The 16,740-nt window shown below is 36.4% G+C and overlaps 2 protein-coding genes and 1 pseudogene across 2 annotated transcripts; 1 reads left to right on the forward strand and 2 right to left on the reverse strand.

Annotated features, from left to right (window-relative positions):
• The first annotated feature begins 494 nt into the window (after nucleotides 1-494).
• Nucleotides 495-2,282, forward strand: LOC112037977 (UPF0481 protein At3g47200). The gene has a single exon (XM_024070786.2). It carries the CDS (start codon nucleotides 543-545, stop codon nucleotides 2,241-2,243), a length of 1,701 nt encoding a protein of 566 aa, XP_023926554.1. The 5' UTR covers nucleotides 495-542; the 3' UTR covers nucleotides 2,244-2,282.
• A 644-nt stretch (nucleotides 2,283-2,926) lies between these two features.
• Nucleotides 2,927-10,664, reverse strand: LOC112037976 (protein NUCLEAR FUSION DEFECTIVE 4-like; annotated as a pseudogene).
• Nucleotides 10,665-12,903: 2,239 nt separating this feature from the next.
• On the reverse strand, nucleotides 12,904-13,424 carry LOC136061710 (uncharacterized). The gene has a single exon (XM_065759836.1). The coding sequence runs from the start codon at nucleotides 13,391-13,393 to the stop codon at nucleotides 12,923-12,925; it is 471 nt and encodes a 156-aa protein (XP_065615908.1). The 5' UTR covers nucleotides 13,394-13,424; the 3' UTR covers nucleotides 12,904-12,922.
• Nucleotides 13,425-16,740: the final 3,316 nt, after the last annotated feature.

Consider the following 16,740-nt stretch of genomic DNA (forward strand, 5'->3'; position numbering starts at 1 on the left):
AACACATGAAAATATTTTCTTGAAAATTTTTCATAATGCAGCCAAACACTCAGAAAATATTTTCCTTTCCCGAAAATACCATTTCCGGAAAATATCTATTTTCCGGAAAATATTTTACGGCAAACAAACACAGCCTAAGCCATAAATAGAGAGGATGGTGCGAAAAAATATCAGAAACTTCGGTGCGGAAATACTTTTCTGAGATTGAGGGCCCGTTTGGTAAAGAAGTTTGAGTAATATTATTTATAATATTTTGAAATACGTGACTGAAAAAGTGTGTAATATTGTTTAAAAATTGAAAATACGTTATTTTACTACTTTACCGAACAGACTCTGAATTTCATAAAAGCCAAAATGGGGGCTGTATGAGGATTTTTCCTTGTCATTTCTCCCCTTACAATTTCTCTAATATACAAAAAGACTTATACAGCTGGCATTGACCTTGTGCTTTATATTATGATGATCTAACAACCTACTCTACACAAAGAAGCTTGGCTTGTTTGTTCTTTAATTTGTTCCTTCAATCAATTTCAATTTTTCTAATGGGTAGTAGCAATCTCACTAGGCTACTCTTGCAGAAGATCTTATGCAGCAGAAGGAAACTTCATTCTGTGGCCATAAGAATAGCTAATGCAGATGATATAAGGCCAGGCGCTCCCCATGCTATCCACACGTTAAATTGGTGTGCCTCAGTCAAAGAGAAGTTGAAAAATGATGAAATTCCTGGGGAGAGCAACTGTGTCTGCATTTACAAGGTGCCTCCAAACATGCGTCTAGTGAAGAAGAAGGCATATGAACCCAGTATTGTCTCAATAGGTCCTTACCACCATGGAGAGCCACGGCTACAAGCCATGGAAGAGCTCAAATGGCGATACTTTCACCGTCTCTTTAATCCAAAACAGCAGCATGGAGTAGAATTAGAGCCCGTGATGGAAGCAATGGAAAAGTTGGAAGAGAAAGCTCAACGCTGTTACAGTGATGAAGTTAAACTTAGCAAAGGCCAATTTGCTAAGATGATGCTTATAGATGGCTGCTTCATCATTGAACTCTTCAAAGAGCTCAATCAGAAGCAAAATTTCACACAGCAGAAATTGGAAATCGATGAGGAGCGTTCCTTACTCAAAAGGTGGATGCTACCAACTCTGCGTCGTGATCTAATCATGCTTGAAAATCAGCTCCCCCTGTTTGTTTTGTCTGAACTGTTCCAGTTAATTACAAATAGCAGTAGTTCGACAAAAGCAACCCCATCATTGCAAGAGCTTGCTCTTCGCTTCTTTAACCCTCTCTTGCAAAGAAATCACTCGGGTACACAAGAAAATCAACCAAACTTAGATGAATCTACAGTGAAAGGGTTTGAAGGAAAGCATTTTCTTGATCTTTTCCGCTCTAGCATCCTCCCAAACCTCCCGGAGAAAGATGCACGAGGTAAGCAAACTGACATGATGCGCTCCATATCAGAGCTAAAAGAGGTTGGTGTTAAGATTAGCACAGCTAAAAATCATCAGAGTCCATTGGATATAAGCTTCGGGAAGTGGAAGTTGAATATGGGAAAGAAGCTGATAATTCCTCCTTTATACATTGAAGATCATAGAGGCACTTTGTTTCGAAACATGATGGCATATGAGAAATGCCACCGGTTTTGCCATCCAGATGTCACATCATACTTGTTTTTCTTTGATGGACTCATTAATTCAGCTAAAGATGTGGGGCTTCTCCATTATAAAGGGATTCTCTACCATTCATTGGGGAGCAATAGGGAGGTGGCAAAACTTGTCAACAATCTTTGCAAGGAAGTGGTTCCGGATAATGATGAGTCCTATTTATATGAGGTTGTGAACAATACCAATTCTTACTACAATACTTGGTATGCCAGAGAAAGAGGAGTATTAGTGCACCACTATTTCTGTAGCTGGCTTGTGGGTATCTCAACTTTCGGTGCAATCGTTGCTCTTTACCTGACCCTTATTCAGACAGCCTCTGGAGTTGCTAGTGCTCTGGGTCCCTTGCATGACAAACACTTCTGTTCATATATAATAGATTCCATTTCACTACCATTTTCTGGTTATCCTAGCACCCCACCGGTCCCAACTGAAGGGGAGATTAACCAAAGCGACAAGTGTTGCGAACGTTTGTATACTTATTTGGAAAATTTGTTGAAAGGGGGGATCGACAAGTGTTGCGAATGTTTGTGTACTTATTTGGAAAATTTGTTGAAAGGGATCGATGAGACGAAAAATGATTAATAATATCATGTATTTACTTCTTCTTTTCTTGCAGAATAATATCATGTGTTTACTTAAAAAGCCCTTTCATATACTTTTGAATTCTGTATACCATTAACTAGACCAAGTTTTATAGTCTAATACTAAAACGTGGTAACATTATTGTCTCTATAGAGAGGAGAGAGTGAAGGGAAAGGGACCACAGCATGGGCTCACTTGAGGTTTTGGATTGGAAAACACCAAGCTTTTCTATTTTTTTAAGGATGGGTATACTTTATTGAAAACAAGAACACCAGTATAAAACAAATAAACTATAAGAGGACAAAAAAAAGTGTAAATAAGTTGCATATTCAACACTAAAAACAAGCAGCATAGAGGAAACCCAGGAAGACTCCTACACTAGATAACTCAAATCCTACCACTGTGTTCCTTAAAAACAGAAAAAACCACTCACCAGTTGCTTCAAAGAACTTAATTTAGCACTGTGAGAGTTCGTTTAGAAAACCAGATTGTTTAACCTAATTTATTAACCAAGTGATTACTTAGATAATTTTTCAGATCTAGGTTAAACACAAATAAATCATATCGTGGTGCAAGAGGGAAAAAACAATAAAATTTGTGGGACAAACACAAAGTAAACTAAACCAGATTCATAACCCAAACCAACTGTTTGGTGGGAAACATTCTTATGACACAAGGGGATATGAAGGGACTTCCAACTTAATGGGACACGATGAACACTTAATACGTCAATGGAAGCAAAAGAGGAGAAGCAACCAAAGAAGTCACGGATTGAAACTGGAGGCATATAATAGAAATGAGGAAGGGTTACTTGGGGTAATAATGGGATGAAGGTTGAGGTAGTGAGTTCAAGACCCAATGCGCAGGTGTGTGTGTGTAACCTCCAAAAAAAAAAGATAAAAATGACGGAGTTGACTCCCTCTTCTACCTAGAAAGGCCAAGCAAGCTCTTACACACATATCAACATGTAGAGAATACAACAATGAACATGTTATGTTACAAGAAGCAACTAGAAAGAAAGAGAGAGCACTTTGGCATTTATGATTTACCACTTTTACTCACTGAACAGAAGCACTTGACTCCTTCAAAGTATTTTACAATCCTCTACTCTTTATCTCCTCAAAGAATGTATTAGTCTTCTGAGTATAACTTTATTATAGAAACTTTTTGTCCGAAAGGACAACCCCAAGGCAGCAAGAGACCCCAAAAGAGTAGCAGATGCCATGATAAGAAAAGATAACATGAAGCATTGAGTTCCAGTGCATGTTTTGCCAGCTGCTGATGCTTCTTTGTCATATATATAACCAACAACTCTCACAGAAAATATATAAGATCCAACAGGACTTGCTATGGTAATTGTATTGAATATGGTACCCGTATGAACCACGCCAAATATCTCAGAAGTGATAGTGGGCATTAGTGACTATTAGTGACTATTGAGAACCATAACAAACACCCACCAAGACTGAGCCAGCATATAGAGCACCAGGCAAACCAGAAGCAATCACTAAATTACCAATGCTCATGACTGCTAGCATGATGACCATGAACAATGGCCTTGCACATCCTCTTGAGTGCAAAAAATAATCTGATACGTAGCCTGCTCCAAAACAGCCAAGAAAATTCCAAATGCTCCACAAAGAAACCAAAGTACCTGTCTCATAGCTGATGATCCAAGAGATCCTCCTGTCTGGCTGACGTTATTCACTGCAGCAAGTCCTGAGCCCATACCACAAGCCATGGCAAGGAATAAAGTCCAGAAGTATACAGTGCGCATTGCTTGCAACAGATTGAGATTTTGTTCTGCCTGTAAAGTCCTATCATTATTATCCATCTCTTGATCAGTACTGCTGGGCAAATAGCGATACCCAGCAGAATCTTGCCTCGCTTATATCTTCTCAGCAACCAGCTGGTTGGGATCATCCGTTAGTTGGTCCCTCTCAATAGCGAGAGTCAGTGAAATCCTATCAGAATCTCTTTGATGAGCTCTAATTGCTATGCAAATAGGTGAGGCAAGCAGCAGCATGAGCAGCACAAATGCAGTGACACGTATTGTAAATTGAAAAAACAAAATGTGCTCTAATATTATAATGGCCATAAGATAAGCAGCAATGACCAGTGCAATCAATGAGAAAGAATCTAAGTGTTTCTTTTCATCTCCTTCATTGGTGTTGTTGATTCTCACACACCACATGAGCAACAAAGTATTAATAGTAGGCAACAGTGCCAGCATCAGAAGATAGGATGTAGGCTTGTTGGTGAATATTGTCTCATATACTTGAATTAAAATTGCTCGACTTAAACCAAGAAAACCCTAGCAATAGATGAGAATTATTTTCAATATCCAAACTTAAGTCCTTGCTCCTAACAATCCAATAAGAAATTAACTTCAAACTCAAACAGTAACAATGGCGTAAGATATGACATAAGACCTGTTAGGAAGGTGAACTGCTTTTCACAAGCTTAGATCTCAAAAAGGGTTAGGAGATGAGTGATGTGGAGCAACAAACATTAATACCATTTGATTAGAAACTTGAACTTGTCAAGTATTTTCTCCCTCCTTTCATGTAACAGTGGATTTCACTAATTCAATTCATGGTGGGACTTACCACTCATTTGAGATGCGGGATTATCGCTTCTAGAGTGTGGTACGGAACATTTATGCATTCCATATCTCAAATCGGTGGCCCATATGATTTGCACGGCTTATTGGCAACTTAGCAAGCATGTCGGTTTGTAAGTTTTTTTGTTAGTAAAGCTTCCACTCCCCTAAGCATTCCTCTTAACTAATCATTGGATAAAATACTATAAAAGCACTTGTAGAAAGTAGAAACAATAAATGGTGAAAAGAAAACCCCTCCCTATCATCAGTGATGCTGTTTCAGAATTGGATGTTGGTCTGAATGCAGAAGACAGGTAAGTCAGTTGGCAGCAAAAACTCCACATATTTTCATTGCAATATTTTTCAAGTAACACCAAATAATAAAGCTAAAAAAACTACTTCGTCTGTCTGGCTCTCGTTTAATTGGTCTTCTATTGCATTTCCAGATGTACTAAAAGATGATATTTTTGAAAAGTTAATAGACAGAATATTAACAACTCTCTCAATTTACAATCTACTTCATTTGAAAAGTTGATATCTCTTTTCTATTATGTTTATTTAAGTACTTTTGAAATCCATGACAATAAATTAAGATGCCTCTTAAAAAAATTGAATTTTCTAACAAAATGGGAAGGAGCATTACCATAATTGCCTAAAAATTCAAATCTCATAAGAAAAAGCGTAATTCTTATATCAATGAATATAAGCGTTGCCTTTGATACATTTTTTTCTACAAACTAAATTGCCTACCGCATTGACACATACTGACATACACATGCTAAGAAACATGGACACATGTATGGGTACAGGTCCAACATGAATAGTTTAAAAATTATAACATGAAAAGCTGAACATGACATAGTACCTAGTACAAATTATATAATCATTGATCATTCATCACAAAAGGGGAAAACTTACACCATGCAAAATATTAAAAAGCTTGACATTAAAAATTTAACAATAAGTATGAAGTCCTGACAATTTTCACGAAATATTTTACGATTGTCAAGGTAACAAATTGCCATGACAGACAATAATAAAGTAATGTTAGCAGTAAATTCATATAAGATCCAATAAAAACCAGTGGCGACTTCAGAAAAAATTTTCAGGGTGTTCCTCAACAAGCATAAATTATACAATCTAATAAAAAAAAAAAATTTATATTGACAACAACAACAATCAGAAAATACACAAATACATAAAATTTACAATTGCCTTCTACGAGTTTTCATCGTTTGAAATCGTTGCATAATAGTCTCATTATCAATACTACAAGCTATATCCTTTTCAATATACACAACTAAACAATCATTCATCAATTGATCTCCCATTCGATTGCGCAGTTCATTCTTTATATACTTCATTGCTGAAAACTTCTTTCTACCGTTGCAGTAGCAACTGGAAGGGTCAAAGCAAGCTTCACAAGCAAATAGACTAATGGATAAGTCTCGTGCTTCCTTGTGCTTACTAACTTTTCAGCAAGTTCACTAACTCCTTGAAGCTCTAAAAAGAAGTCATTGCTGCGCATATCAAAAATGTAATTCTGCAGTTGAGAGTCAAGTGCCAAAATATCTGTCCCAAGAAAATCAGAGGGATAGAACTTAGCTAGACGTATCAATTTTTCCTTATCGAAAGCTACAAATGAATTACTTGGATCCAAGCAAGCCATACAAAGTAGCAAATCGGTATTCACCTCAGAAAAGCGGTTGTTAAGCTCTTGAAGTTGCATATCTATGACTGTGCAAAATAGCTCAACACGATAATGATGTAAATTTGAATTTTTTTGGGTGTTGCGTCTCGACCTCCCACTAACTACAAACATCGCTTCCATGTCCAAGATAGGAATAACATGTGAGTTGCAAAATAAAGATACTTCAACCAATAAAGATGCCTATCCATCATCTCTCATCACTTGCAACCATTGCTTAGACACTTTAACAAGATCCAGAGCATTTACTATATCTTGATTTTTTTTTTGCAATGCTATTGACAACTCATTTGTGATTTCTAAAATATTTTTCATCAAGTGTAGAGCAAAGACAAATTCAAAAGTTAGAATTGCCCTCATAATAGATCGAGCTTCAACTTTTTGGTCGGAGAGGCCATTTTCTTCAATAATCTCTAATACATCAACAACAGCAGAGAACATCAAAATTAAGTTCAAAATAGTCCCATAATATGATCCCCAACGTATATCACCAGGACGTTTAAGATTTGTCTCTTGATTCAAACCTTGCCCACTTCTACGTACACCATTCTCTAAATCTTCTTTAATTTTGGCAAATTGTGCATCTCGAAGAGCATCTCGTCTCTTACAAGAGCCTCCAACAATAGTTACTAAATTACTAACCACATAAAAAAATTCAGCAATGTTAATGTGATTTTTAGCAATAGCAACAAGTGTCAATTGAAGTTGATGAGCAAAACAATGGACATAAAATGCTGACTTGTTCTCTTTCAAAATTAAAGTTTTGAGTCCATTGATATCATCTTGCATATTACTAGCCCCGTCATAACCTTGCCCACGTAGGTTCGACAAACTCAAATTATGTTCACAAAGTAAACCTTCAATAGCATGCTTGAGTGACAAAGCAGTGGTACTTGCAACATGTACAATACCAAGGAACCGCTCTATAATAATTCCTTCTTTGTTCACATAACGAAGAACGAGGGCCGTTTGTTCTTTCACTGAGATATCACGTGACTCATCAACTAATATTGAAAAGAACCCATTGTCAAGATCGTTGATGATGACTTTGGATGTTTCACGTGCAATTGCATTCACCATGTCTTTTTGAATATCAGAGTGGGTAAGCTTGCAATTTTTCCAAGAATTTTGCAACACTTGATTGATAGATTCATTGTGATCCCCCAAAAATTTTAAGAGCTCAAGGAAGTTTCCTCTATCACTTGAACCTTGAGATTCATCGTGACCACGAAAAGCTAATCCTCGGCATAAAAGGAATTTTACGCAATCAACTATTGCATTTAATTGAATCCGATATTCAGTTTTATCTTGTTTTGATTGCTTAACAAAAACATTTTGAATGTGTTGCTTTTCCTTCTGTAGATCTTCACTCTTCTTGACAGCTTGGTTATGAGCACTATTAACTTCTCCAACATGGGAATCTAACTTTACAACTTGATTCCAAAGTTTGAATCCCTTCATTTCAAAAGTCTCCCCTCCCTCCTGCTTACCAACATCTTGCCCAAATAGGTAGCAATAAAAACAAAATGCCGCATCTTTGTCTATACTATATTCCAACCACTTTCTATTTTTATACCATTCCGATCTAAATTTACGGGGCTTTCTAGAAAAATATGATACAGGGTAATCCTGAACAACTGGTTGACAAGGGCCTTTTGTTAAATAATATCTTCTAATTTCATCATGATTATTAGGATGATAAGATGATATCTTTTGTCGTAGCCCAAGATCTGAAGGAAGATTTTCTAAATTAAAGTCAATACGAATTCGCTTAGAAGATGTAGATGAATCTTGCACAGGAAATGAATCTTGCACAGGAGATGAATTTTGCACAGGAGATGAATCTTGGGTACGTGGTTTTCTTATCAAATATTTGTCCATAATTCTAGCAAAATAATAAACAAGAAACTATAAGTTTATTTGAAATTATTATTCTTGCATTAATTATAAAATTATTAATTGTTATTTAACTTAACATAATTTAATTTATTTGTCTTTTATAATGTATTAGTTAATTTAATTATATAGCTTTAATTATTGTTATTTAGCATAACAATAAACTATATTGATTTAATTTTTTTGTTATTAATTATACTACTTTAATTTATTATATTTGTTTGTTTTTATTTGTCTTATGCACGTTACACATTCTATGTGCATTACAATAATTAAAACAGTATAATGTGTAGTACATTACACTGCTAATCAACAATCACAAACAATAACCTGCCAATCAAAAAATTTCACAATCACAATAAACAATTTACTTCACACTAAAAGACAATTAATATATTACTAACACATTGACCGACACCAACATTGCAACACACGTTACACAAAAACCAACACCAACAAGCAACAGGGAAGATAAGGCCAAATTCAAAAAAAGAAAAAAAAAAGAAAAAGGGGCAAATGCAAGCAATTCGGTCAGCCAATCTGACCAATTGCTTGCTTTTGCTTTTTTTTTTTTTTTTTTTTTGTCTTTTAAATTTGTCCTAATACTATTGGTCTGTGTGTTGGTGTAATGGTGTTCACCAACACCATTACACCAACACACTGACCAATAGGATAGATAAGGACAAATTCAAAAAGAAAAGAAAAAAAAAAAAGCAGGCAAAAGCTGAAAAGCATATAAATTATATAATCATTGTAGAGAGAGAGAGTGTGTAACCGGTATTAAAGTCAAGAGTAAAGAGAGAGAGAGAGAGAGTTCATTTCAGTTTTACAAAGAGAAGAGAGAAACTGAGAGACTTAGAGAAAAAGAGAGAAAAAGAGTAAAGAGAGAAATATCCAGCACGAGGTCCGACCGGCGACGGCGAGCACCGAGATCCGAGCGGCGAGCGGCGAGCACCGAGGTCCGAGTGGCGAGACTACGATCTGCGACGGCGACGACTGCGATCTGTGACGGTGACCACTGCAAGACTGCGATGAGGGCGAGGCGGCAAGCGGCGAGCGGCAAGCACTGATCTTCGACGACGGCGACGGTCCGTGGGCGGTGGGCAGTGTATCAATGTATGGTGGGGTTTGTTTTTGTTTTCTCTGTATTGGGAGCTTTTTTTTTTTTTTTTGAGATAAACACTAACTTTGCTGATGGACTGCTTGTATTGGGGTTTGGGGTTTGGTTTCTGATTTCTCTGGCAGTGAAGTGACCGTGGCGTGGGTTGATTGAAGTTCTCTGTTTGTGTTTTTTTTTTTTTGGGAGAATCCGTGGGCTACGGGCTACCTGTAACCTGTGTAATCTATTGGGCTCGCCGTGGGCTTGGCTTGCCGTGGGATTGCTCTATTACCTTTTTTTTTTTTTTTTTTTTTTTTTTTTTTTTTTTTTTTTTTTTTTCAGATTTTAGTTCAAATTTTTTTTGGGCTTTTTTTTTTTTTTTGCTTGGAAGTAGAACAGATTTTTTTTTTTTTTTTTTTTTTTTTTTAATTTGAGGGTGTTCCTAATTTTGTTAATGAGGGTGTTCCTAATTTTGTGATCAGGGTGTTCCTAATTAAGATTAATTATAAATTTTTTTTTTTGATTTTTTTCAAGTCAGGGTGTTCCTGGGAACACCCTGACTTAGACGTGGCGTCGCCACTGATAAAAACCCGTCAAAAAAATAACTCAAAAGTTTAACGACGTACCTTCATAATGCCAACAATAGTGCCACTATAATTAGGAAAGTTCCTAACCCCAGTGACCACATTAGCAGTGTTAAAGAAGCTCTGCGCGTTAGCCGCCACCAACATGAACAAGCACATGGCCGCCATGGGAGGCCGAGGAATCAGCCCAACAACGGAGGCCCACATCAGGAAATACCCCAAAAAGCATTGAACTGCGCCTGCTAGGTGGACTAGCCACAGCCCAGTACGGCGTCGGTGATTAGCTATAGTGGCGGAGGAGTAGAGGAGGCCGGAGAGGACGCCGGCATTGGCGCCTATGTCTTTGAAGACAGACACGGTGTCGAGCATGGATTGGTCGTAGGCTTGGGTTAATTTTAGAACTGAGTAGATGGAGAAGGTGTAGAGAGAGCCACTTGTGCATTGGATCCATATACTGGCTATGGTGGAGACCCATTTGGATTCGAGCTTGAGCACATCCATTTCTTATTGTTTGCTTCAGTTTGATGAGTTGGTTTTTAGAGCATGGATTTATAATTTTAACTATTTAGTGTTAATAAAAGTTATTTTATTTATACATACACTATTGACTATAATAGTAGATCTATTTTAGTTTTTAATATAATAAAATAATATAAATATCACAATAAAATATATAANTTGCCCAAATAGGTAGCAATAAAAACATAATGCCGCATCTTTGTCTATACTATATTCCAACCACTTTCTATTTTTATACCATTCCGATCTAAATTTACGGGGCTTTCTAGAAAAATATGATACAGGGTAATCCTGAACAACTGGTTGACAAGGGCCTTTTGTTAAATAATATCTTCTAATTTCATCATGATTATTAGGATGATAAGATGATATCTTTTGTCGTAGCCCAAGATCTGAAGGAAGATTTTCTAAATTAAAGTCAATACGAATTCGCTTAGAAGATGTAGATGAATCTTGCACAGGAAATGAATCTTGCACAGGAGATGAATTTTGCACAGGAGATGAATCTTGGGTACGTGGTTTTCTTATCAAATATTTGTCCATAATTCTAGCAAAATAATAAACAAGAAACTATAAGTTTATTTGAAATTATTATTCTTGCATTAATTATAAAATTATTAATTGTTATTTAACTTAACATAATTTAATTTATTTGTCTTTTATAATGTATTAGTTAATTTAATTATATAGCTTTAATTATTGTTATTTAGCATAACAATAAACTATATTGATTTAATTTTTTGTTATTAATTATACTACTTTAATTTATTATATTTGTTTGTTTTTATTTGTCTTATGCACGTTACACATTCTATGTGCATTACAATAATTAAAACAGTATAATGTGTAGTACATTACACTGCTAATCAACAATCACAAACAATAACCTGCCAATCAAAAAATTTCACAATCACAATAAACAATTTACTTCACACTAAAAGACAATTAATATATTACTAACACATTGACCGACACCAACATTGCAACACACGTTACACAAAAACCAACACCAACAAGCAACAGGGAAGATAAGGCCAAATTCAAAAAAAGAAAAAAAAAAGAAAAAGGGGCAAATGCAAGCAATTCGGTCAGCCAATCTGACCAATTGCTTGCTTTTGCTTTTTTTTTTTTTTTTTTTTTGTCTTTTTAAATTTGTCCTAATACTATTGGTCTGTGTGTTGGTGTAATGGTGTTCACCAACACCATTACACCAACACACTGACCAATAGGATAGATAAGGACAAATTCAAAAAGAAAAGAAAAAAAAAAAAGCAGGCAAAAGCTGAAAAGCATATAAATTATATAATCATTGTAGAGAGAGAGAGTGTGTAACCGGTATTAAAGTCAAGAGTAAAGAGAGAGAGAGAGAGAGTTCATTTCAGTTTTACAAAGAGAAGAGAGAAACTGAGAGACTTAGAGAAAAAGAGAGAAAAAGAGTAAAGAGAGAAATATCCAGCACGAGGTCCGACCGGCGACGGCGAGCACCGAGATCCGAGCGGCGAGCGGCGAGCACCGAGGTCCGAGTGGCGAGACTACGATCTGCGACGGCGACGACTGCGATCTGTGACGGTGACCACTGCAAGACTGCGATGAGGGCGAGGCGGCAAGCGGCGAGCGGCAAGCACTGATCTTCGACGACGGCGACGGTCCGTGGGCGGTGGGCAGTGTATCAATGTATGGTGGGGTTTTTTTTGTTTTCTCTGTATTGGGAGCTTTTTTTTTTTTTTTTGAGATAAACACTAACTTTGCTGATGGACTGCTTGTATTGGGGTTTGGGGTTTGGTTTCTGATTTCTCTGGCAGTGAAGTGACCGTGGCGTGGGTTGATTGAAGTTCTCTGTTTGTGTTTTTTTTTTTTTGGGAGAATCCGTGGGCTACGGGCTACCTGTAACCTGTGTAATCTATTGGGCTCGCCGTGGGCTTGGCTTGCCGTGGGATTGCTCTATTACCTTTTTTTTTTTTTTTTTTTTTTTTTTTTTTTTTTTTTTTTTTTTTTTCAGATTTTAGTTCAAATTTTTTTTGGGCTTTTTTTTTTTTTTTGCTTGGAAGTAGAACAGATTTTTTTTTTTTTTTTTTTTTTTTTTTAATTTGAGGGTGTTCCTAATTTTGTTAATGAGGGTGTTCCTAATTTTGTGATCAGGGTGTTCCTAATTAAGATTAATTATAAATTTTTTTTTTTGATTTTTTTCAAGTCAGGGTGTTCCTGGGAACACCCTGACTTAGACGTGGCGTCGCCACTGATAAAAACCCGTCAAAAAAATAACTCAAAAGTTTAACGACGTACCTTCATAATGCCAACAATAGTGCCACTATAATTAGGAAAGTTCCTAACCCCAGTGACCACATTAGCAGTGTTAAAGAAGCTCTGCGCGTTAGCCGCCACCAACATGAACAAGCACATGGCCGCCATGGGAGGCCGAGGAATCAGCCCAACAACGGAGGCCCACATCAGGAAATACCCCAAAAAGCATTGAACTGCGCCTGCTAGGTGGACTAGCCACAGCCCAGTACGGCGTCGGTGATTAGCTATAGTGGCGGAGGAGTAGAGGAGGCCGGAGAGGACGCCGGCATTGGCGCCTATGTCTTTGAAGACAGACACGGTGTCGAGCATGGATTGGTCGTAGGCTTGGGTTAATTTTAGAACTGAGTAGATGGAGAAGGTGTAGAGAGAGCCACTTGTGCATTGGATCCATATACTGGCTATGGTGGAGACCCATTTGGATTCGAGCTTGAGCACATCCATTTCTTATTGTTTGCTTCAGTTTGATGAGTTGGTTTTTAGAGCATGGATTTATAATTTTAACTATTTAGTGTTAATAAAAGTTATTTTATTTATACATACACTATTGACTATAATAGTAGATCTATTTTAGTTTTTAATATAATAAAATAATATAAATATCACAATAAAATAATATAATCACTGTAATAAAATAATATATCTCACTACCAAAAAAAACATCTATAGTACCAACCACAACTACCTCTACCATCAGTCACAGCGACAACTACATCCACCACCACTAGTCACAACCACCACTCTATTTTGGCAATCACAACACAACATAGAAAAAAAAAAAAAAAAAACCATAACCTCAATCGCAACCCCATCACCGCCAGACTCCAGTTACCACAAACCATTAACCTTGACAACCACAACCCACTACAACTGCCACAACCACAACCATAAACCACAAAACTCATAGCCAAAATCCACAAAACTGTCAAAATCATTCACCACCACTACCATAGCCAAAATCAACCACCACCACCACAGCCACCAAACCCATATGAAAATACATAAAAAAAAAAAATAAAAAAAAACCCCAATCACAGCAAAGAGAATAGAGAGATGGGCGGCAGCGGTGGCTTGCGGCTGGCGGCATGAGTTTGAGACTGATCAGCGGCGGTGAACGAGGGAGCTTTGATGACGTCGAGCTTCGGTGACATTGTGGATGAGGATGAGTCGAGCTTCGTGGTTGGTAACTGGAGTTGAGAGAGTGAAACCGGAGTTGAGGGAGTAAGCTTGAGAGAGATGAACTTCAGAGATGAGATGAGAGTGACTGAGAGAGAGAGAGAGAGAGAGAGAGAGAGAGAGGCACGGTGTGAAAGAATGAAAAAAAAAAGGAGCAAGTGTATTATTTTAATCATCGGCAGAATAAATTTTTTTTCTATAGATGTGCACTGTAGCAAATCAGCTAAAAAACAAAAAAAAGTATAGCTCCACTGCTGGAGCTTGCTTTTTGTGTGTGAGGAGCTAAAATATACCAATATAACTTTTTAGCACCACTGCTGTGAGTGCTCTTACAAAACGGTAAGAACATTGTAATCACGCCTGACCCAACTATAAAGATAGTCTTGCACAATTAGAAAGTAAGCGGCTTACAAGTGTGCAATGCCTTCTTAACAACTAAAATTTATCTTCAAAAATTAAATAAATTAATTTCAAAATGCCTCAACAATTTCTTTATGAATAGATCTCCAATAATTTAATAGGAACAAAATCCAAACCTTATGTACATAATGCCAATTTGCTAATAAATATAAAACTATTAAAAGACCATCCAATCCCAAAATCACTAAGCTTTTTTTCCCGCTCACAACACATCATCAAAACTCTCAAAACTTTTTATTTTTCATAATCTGAAATTGGAGTGGAAAAAGGGGCAGAGGTGAGCTGGCAACTCAATAAGTAACCAAAATCCTAATAAGTTCTATCAAATAATAGATCTGTAAAGTAATAAGATGTAATATTAGTCTTCAAAAGTTATAATATGCTATGGGTTTTCAAAAATAACTAAAGAAGTTTCATAGTTTTAAAATAATAAGTTCCAAATAGATCACATACTTTAATCTTACAAATATATCATAGATGGTTTAGAAAGTAGTTAGTTTTTCATATATCAAAAGCTATAACTTACAATAGGTTCTAAAAATATATAAGCAGTTTTAATGACCCATGTGAGAGACCGCGCCCCCGGCCCGTTTTTATGAATGTTGGGCCAAACCCACGTGAATGGGTGGAGTCGTGTTATTGTCCCTCAAAATGGAGGTTCGACTAGTTATATTTTCCCCTTTAGATTAAGGGTTTTGCAATGGAGTCGCCACTTATTTAATTATTGGAAAAATAAGAAAACCATAAAAAAAAAAATTCCTCATTTTATTAATTTGAAATTGAATTTACATTGAACATAGGAAATTACATGGCTTTGGTCCTAGATACAATCTAAGATAAAGTACATGACTTTGTTTCCTAGTTACAATCTAGAAATTAAAAATTACAAGGATAAGCACTTGATCTACTAACCCTTGATCTAAGTTCGGAGGCTATGTTACAAGGTGGGAAGGTGTTAGGCACCCACCTTGCCCGGTGAAACCGGTCTTCTAGACTATGGTGGCCAACATTCATATCACATCATCCAATATGTAAAAAAAAAAAAAAAAAAAAAACCCACTCTGTGACCCACGCCGACCAAAACGCAGAACCTAGACCTCACCAACCAAGCACGACACAGCAACCCACCCTCTTCGATTCAAACTTCCGTCAAACCCATCGAAGCCATCACCCACCCTCTCCGATTCAAACCTTTGTCAAACCCATCGGAGCCATCTCCAGCACACTCAACCCGCCAATCCACGCCGATCCAAACCCACCATCAACCGATCCCAACCCACCACCATGTCTAGATCAAACCACGAACCCAACCCAACTTCGGTGCAAGTCTTGAACGAGAAAGAGAGATGTGAGATGAGAGATGAGAGAAAGAGGGACTTTGCATGGAGTGGGAGACAGTGAGACAGAGTGGGAGTGAGAGGGACAAAGCAGGGGCGACGTTATGTAGAGTTTAGGGGGTTCAAATGAACCCCCTGAGCTGTCATTTTTTTTTATAATATATAATATTCTTAATTTTAATTTTTGATTTGTCCCTCTTAAAATGAAAATTTGAATACCCTGACCCTAAAATTTTCTTTTAGTACAATTGGAATAAGCTTAAATATGATCTTCTTAACAATATTTTAGTCTTTTTAAACACACAAAAAAAGCCCAACAACAACAACAACAACAGCAAAAAATTATCTTAAACCTAAAAGAAAGCCTATTTAGATCTTAACAAATTTGAAATAAATTAGTAGAAAATTCTTAGTTTACATTGTATATATAAGATTTACATTGTCTCTAAACAAATGTGTATTGTACATTTTTTCCAAATTTGTACAATATTGCACACATTTGTTTAGTCTACAATATAAATCTTACATTAATAGTATAATATTAACATATCATTGTCCTAAACTAATAGATAAAAGTATTTTAAATAGTAATAACTAAAGTTCACTTAATGAAAATAATTAATATGTTCATTGTATTAAGAAATAATGTGCTAAATGAACTTATAGTTTATTTTTTATTCTTTTACTCGTGCATGCTATGAGCAAATTTGTAATAAGAAATCTTTGTAAAGCGCAAAATTCATCTCTTACCAAAAATACATCTTCTTGTTGACCCCTTTAGAAAAAAATCCTAAAGCCGTTACTGGGAGAGAGGACTGAAAGAGAGAGAACTAATAGAATAAAAAATCAATATTTAGT

The sequence above is a fragment of the Quercus suber genome, unplaced genomic scaffold (assembly GCF_002906115.3).
Source record: "Quercus suber isolate HL8 unplaced genomic scaffold, Cork oak 2.0 scaffold_17, whole genome shotgun sequence".
NCBI classification, from domain to species: domain Eukaryota; kingdom Viridiplantae; phylum Streptophyta; class Magnoliopsida; order Fagales; family Fagaceae; genus Quercus; species Quercus suber.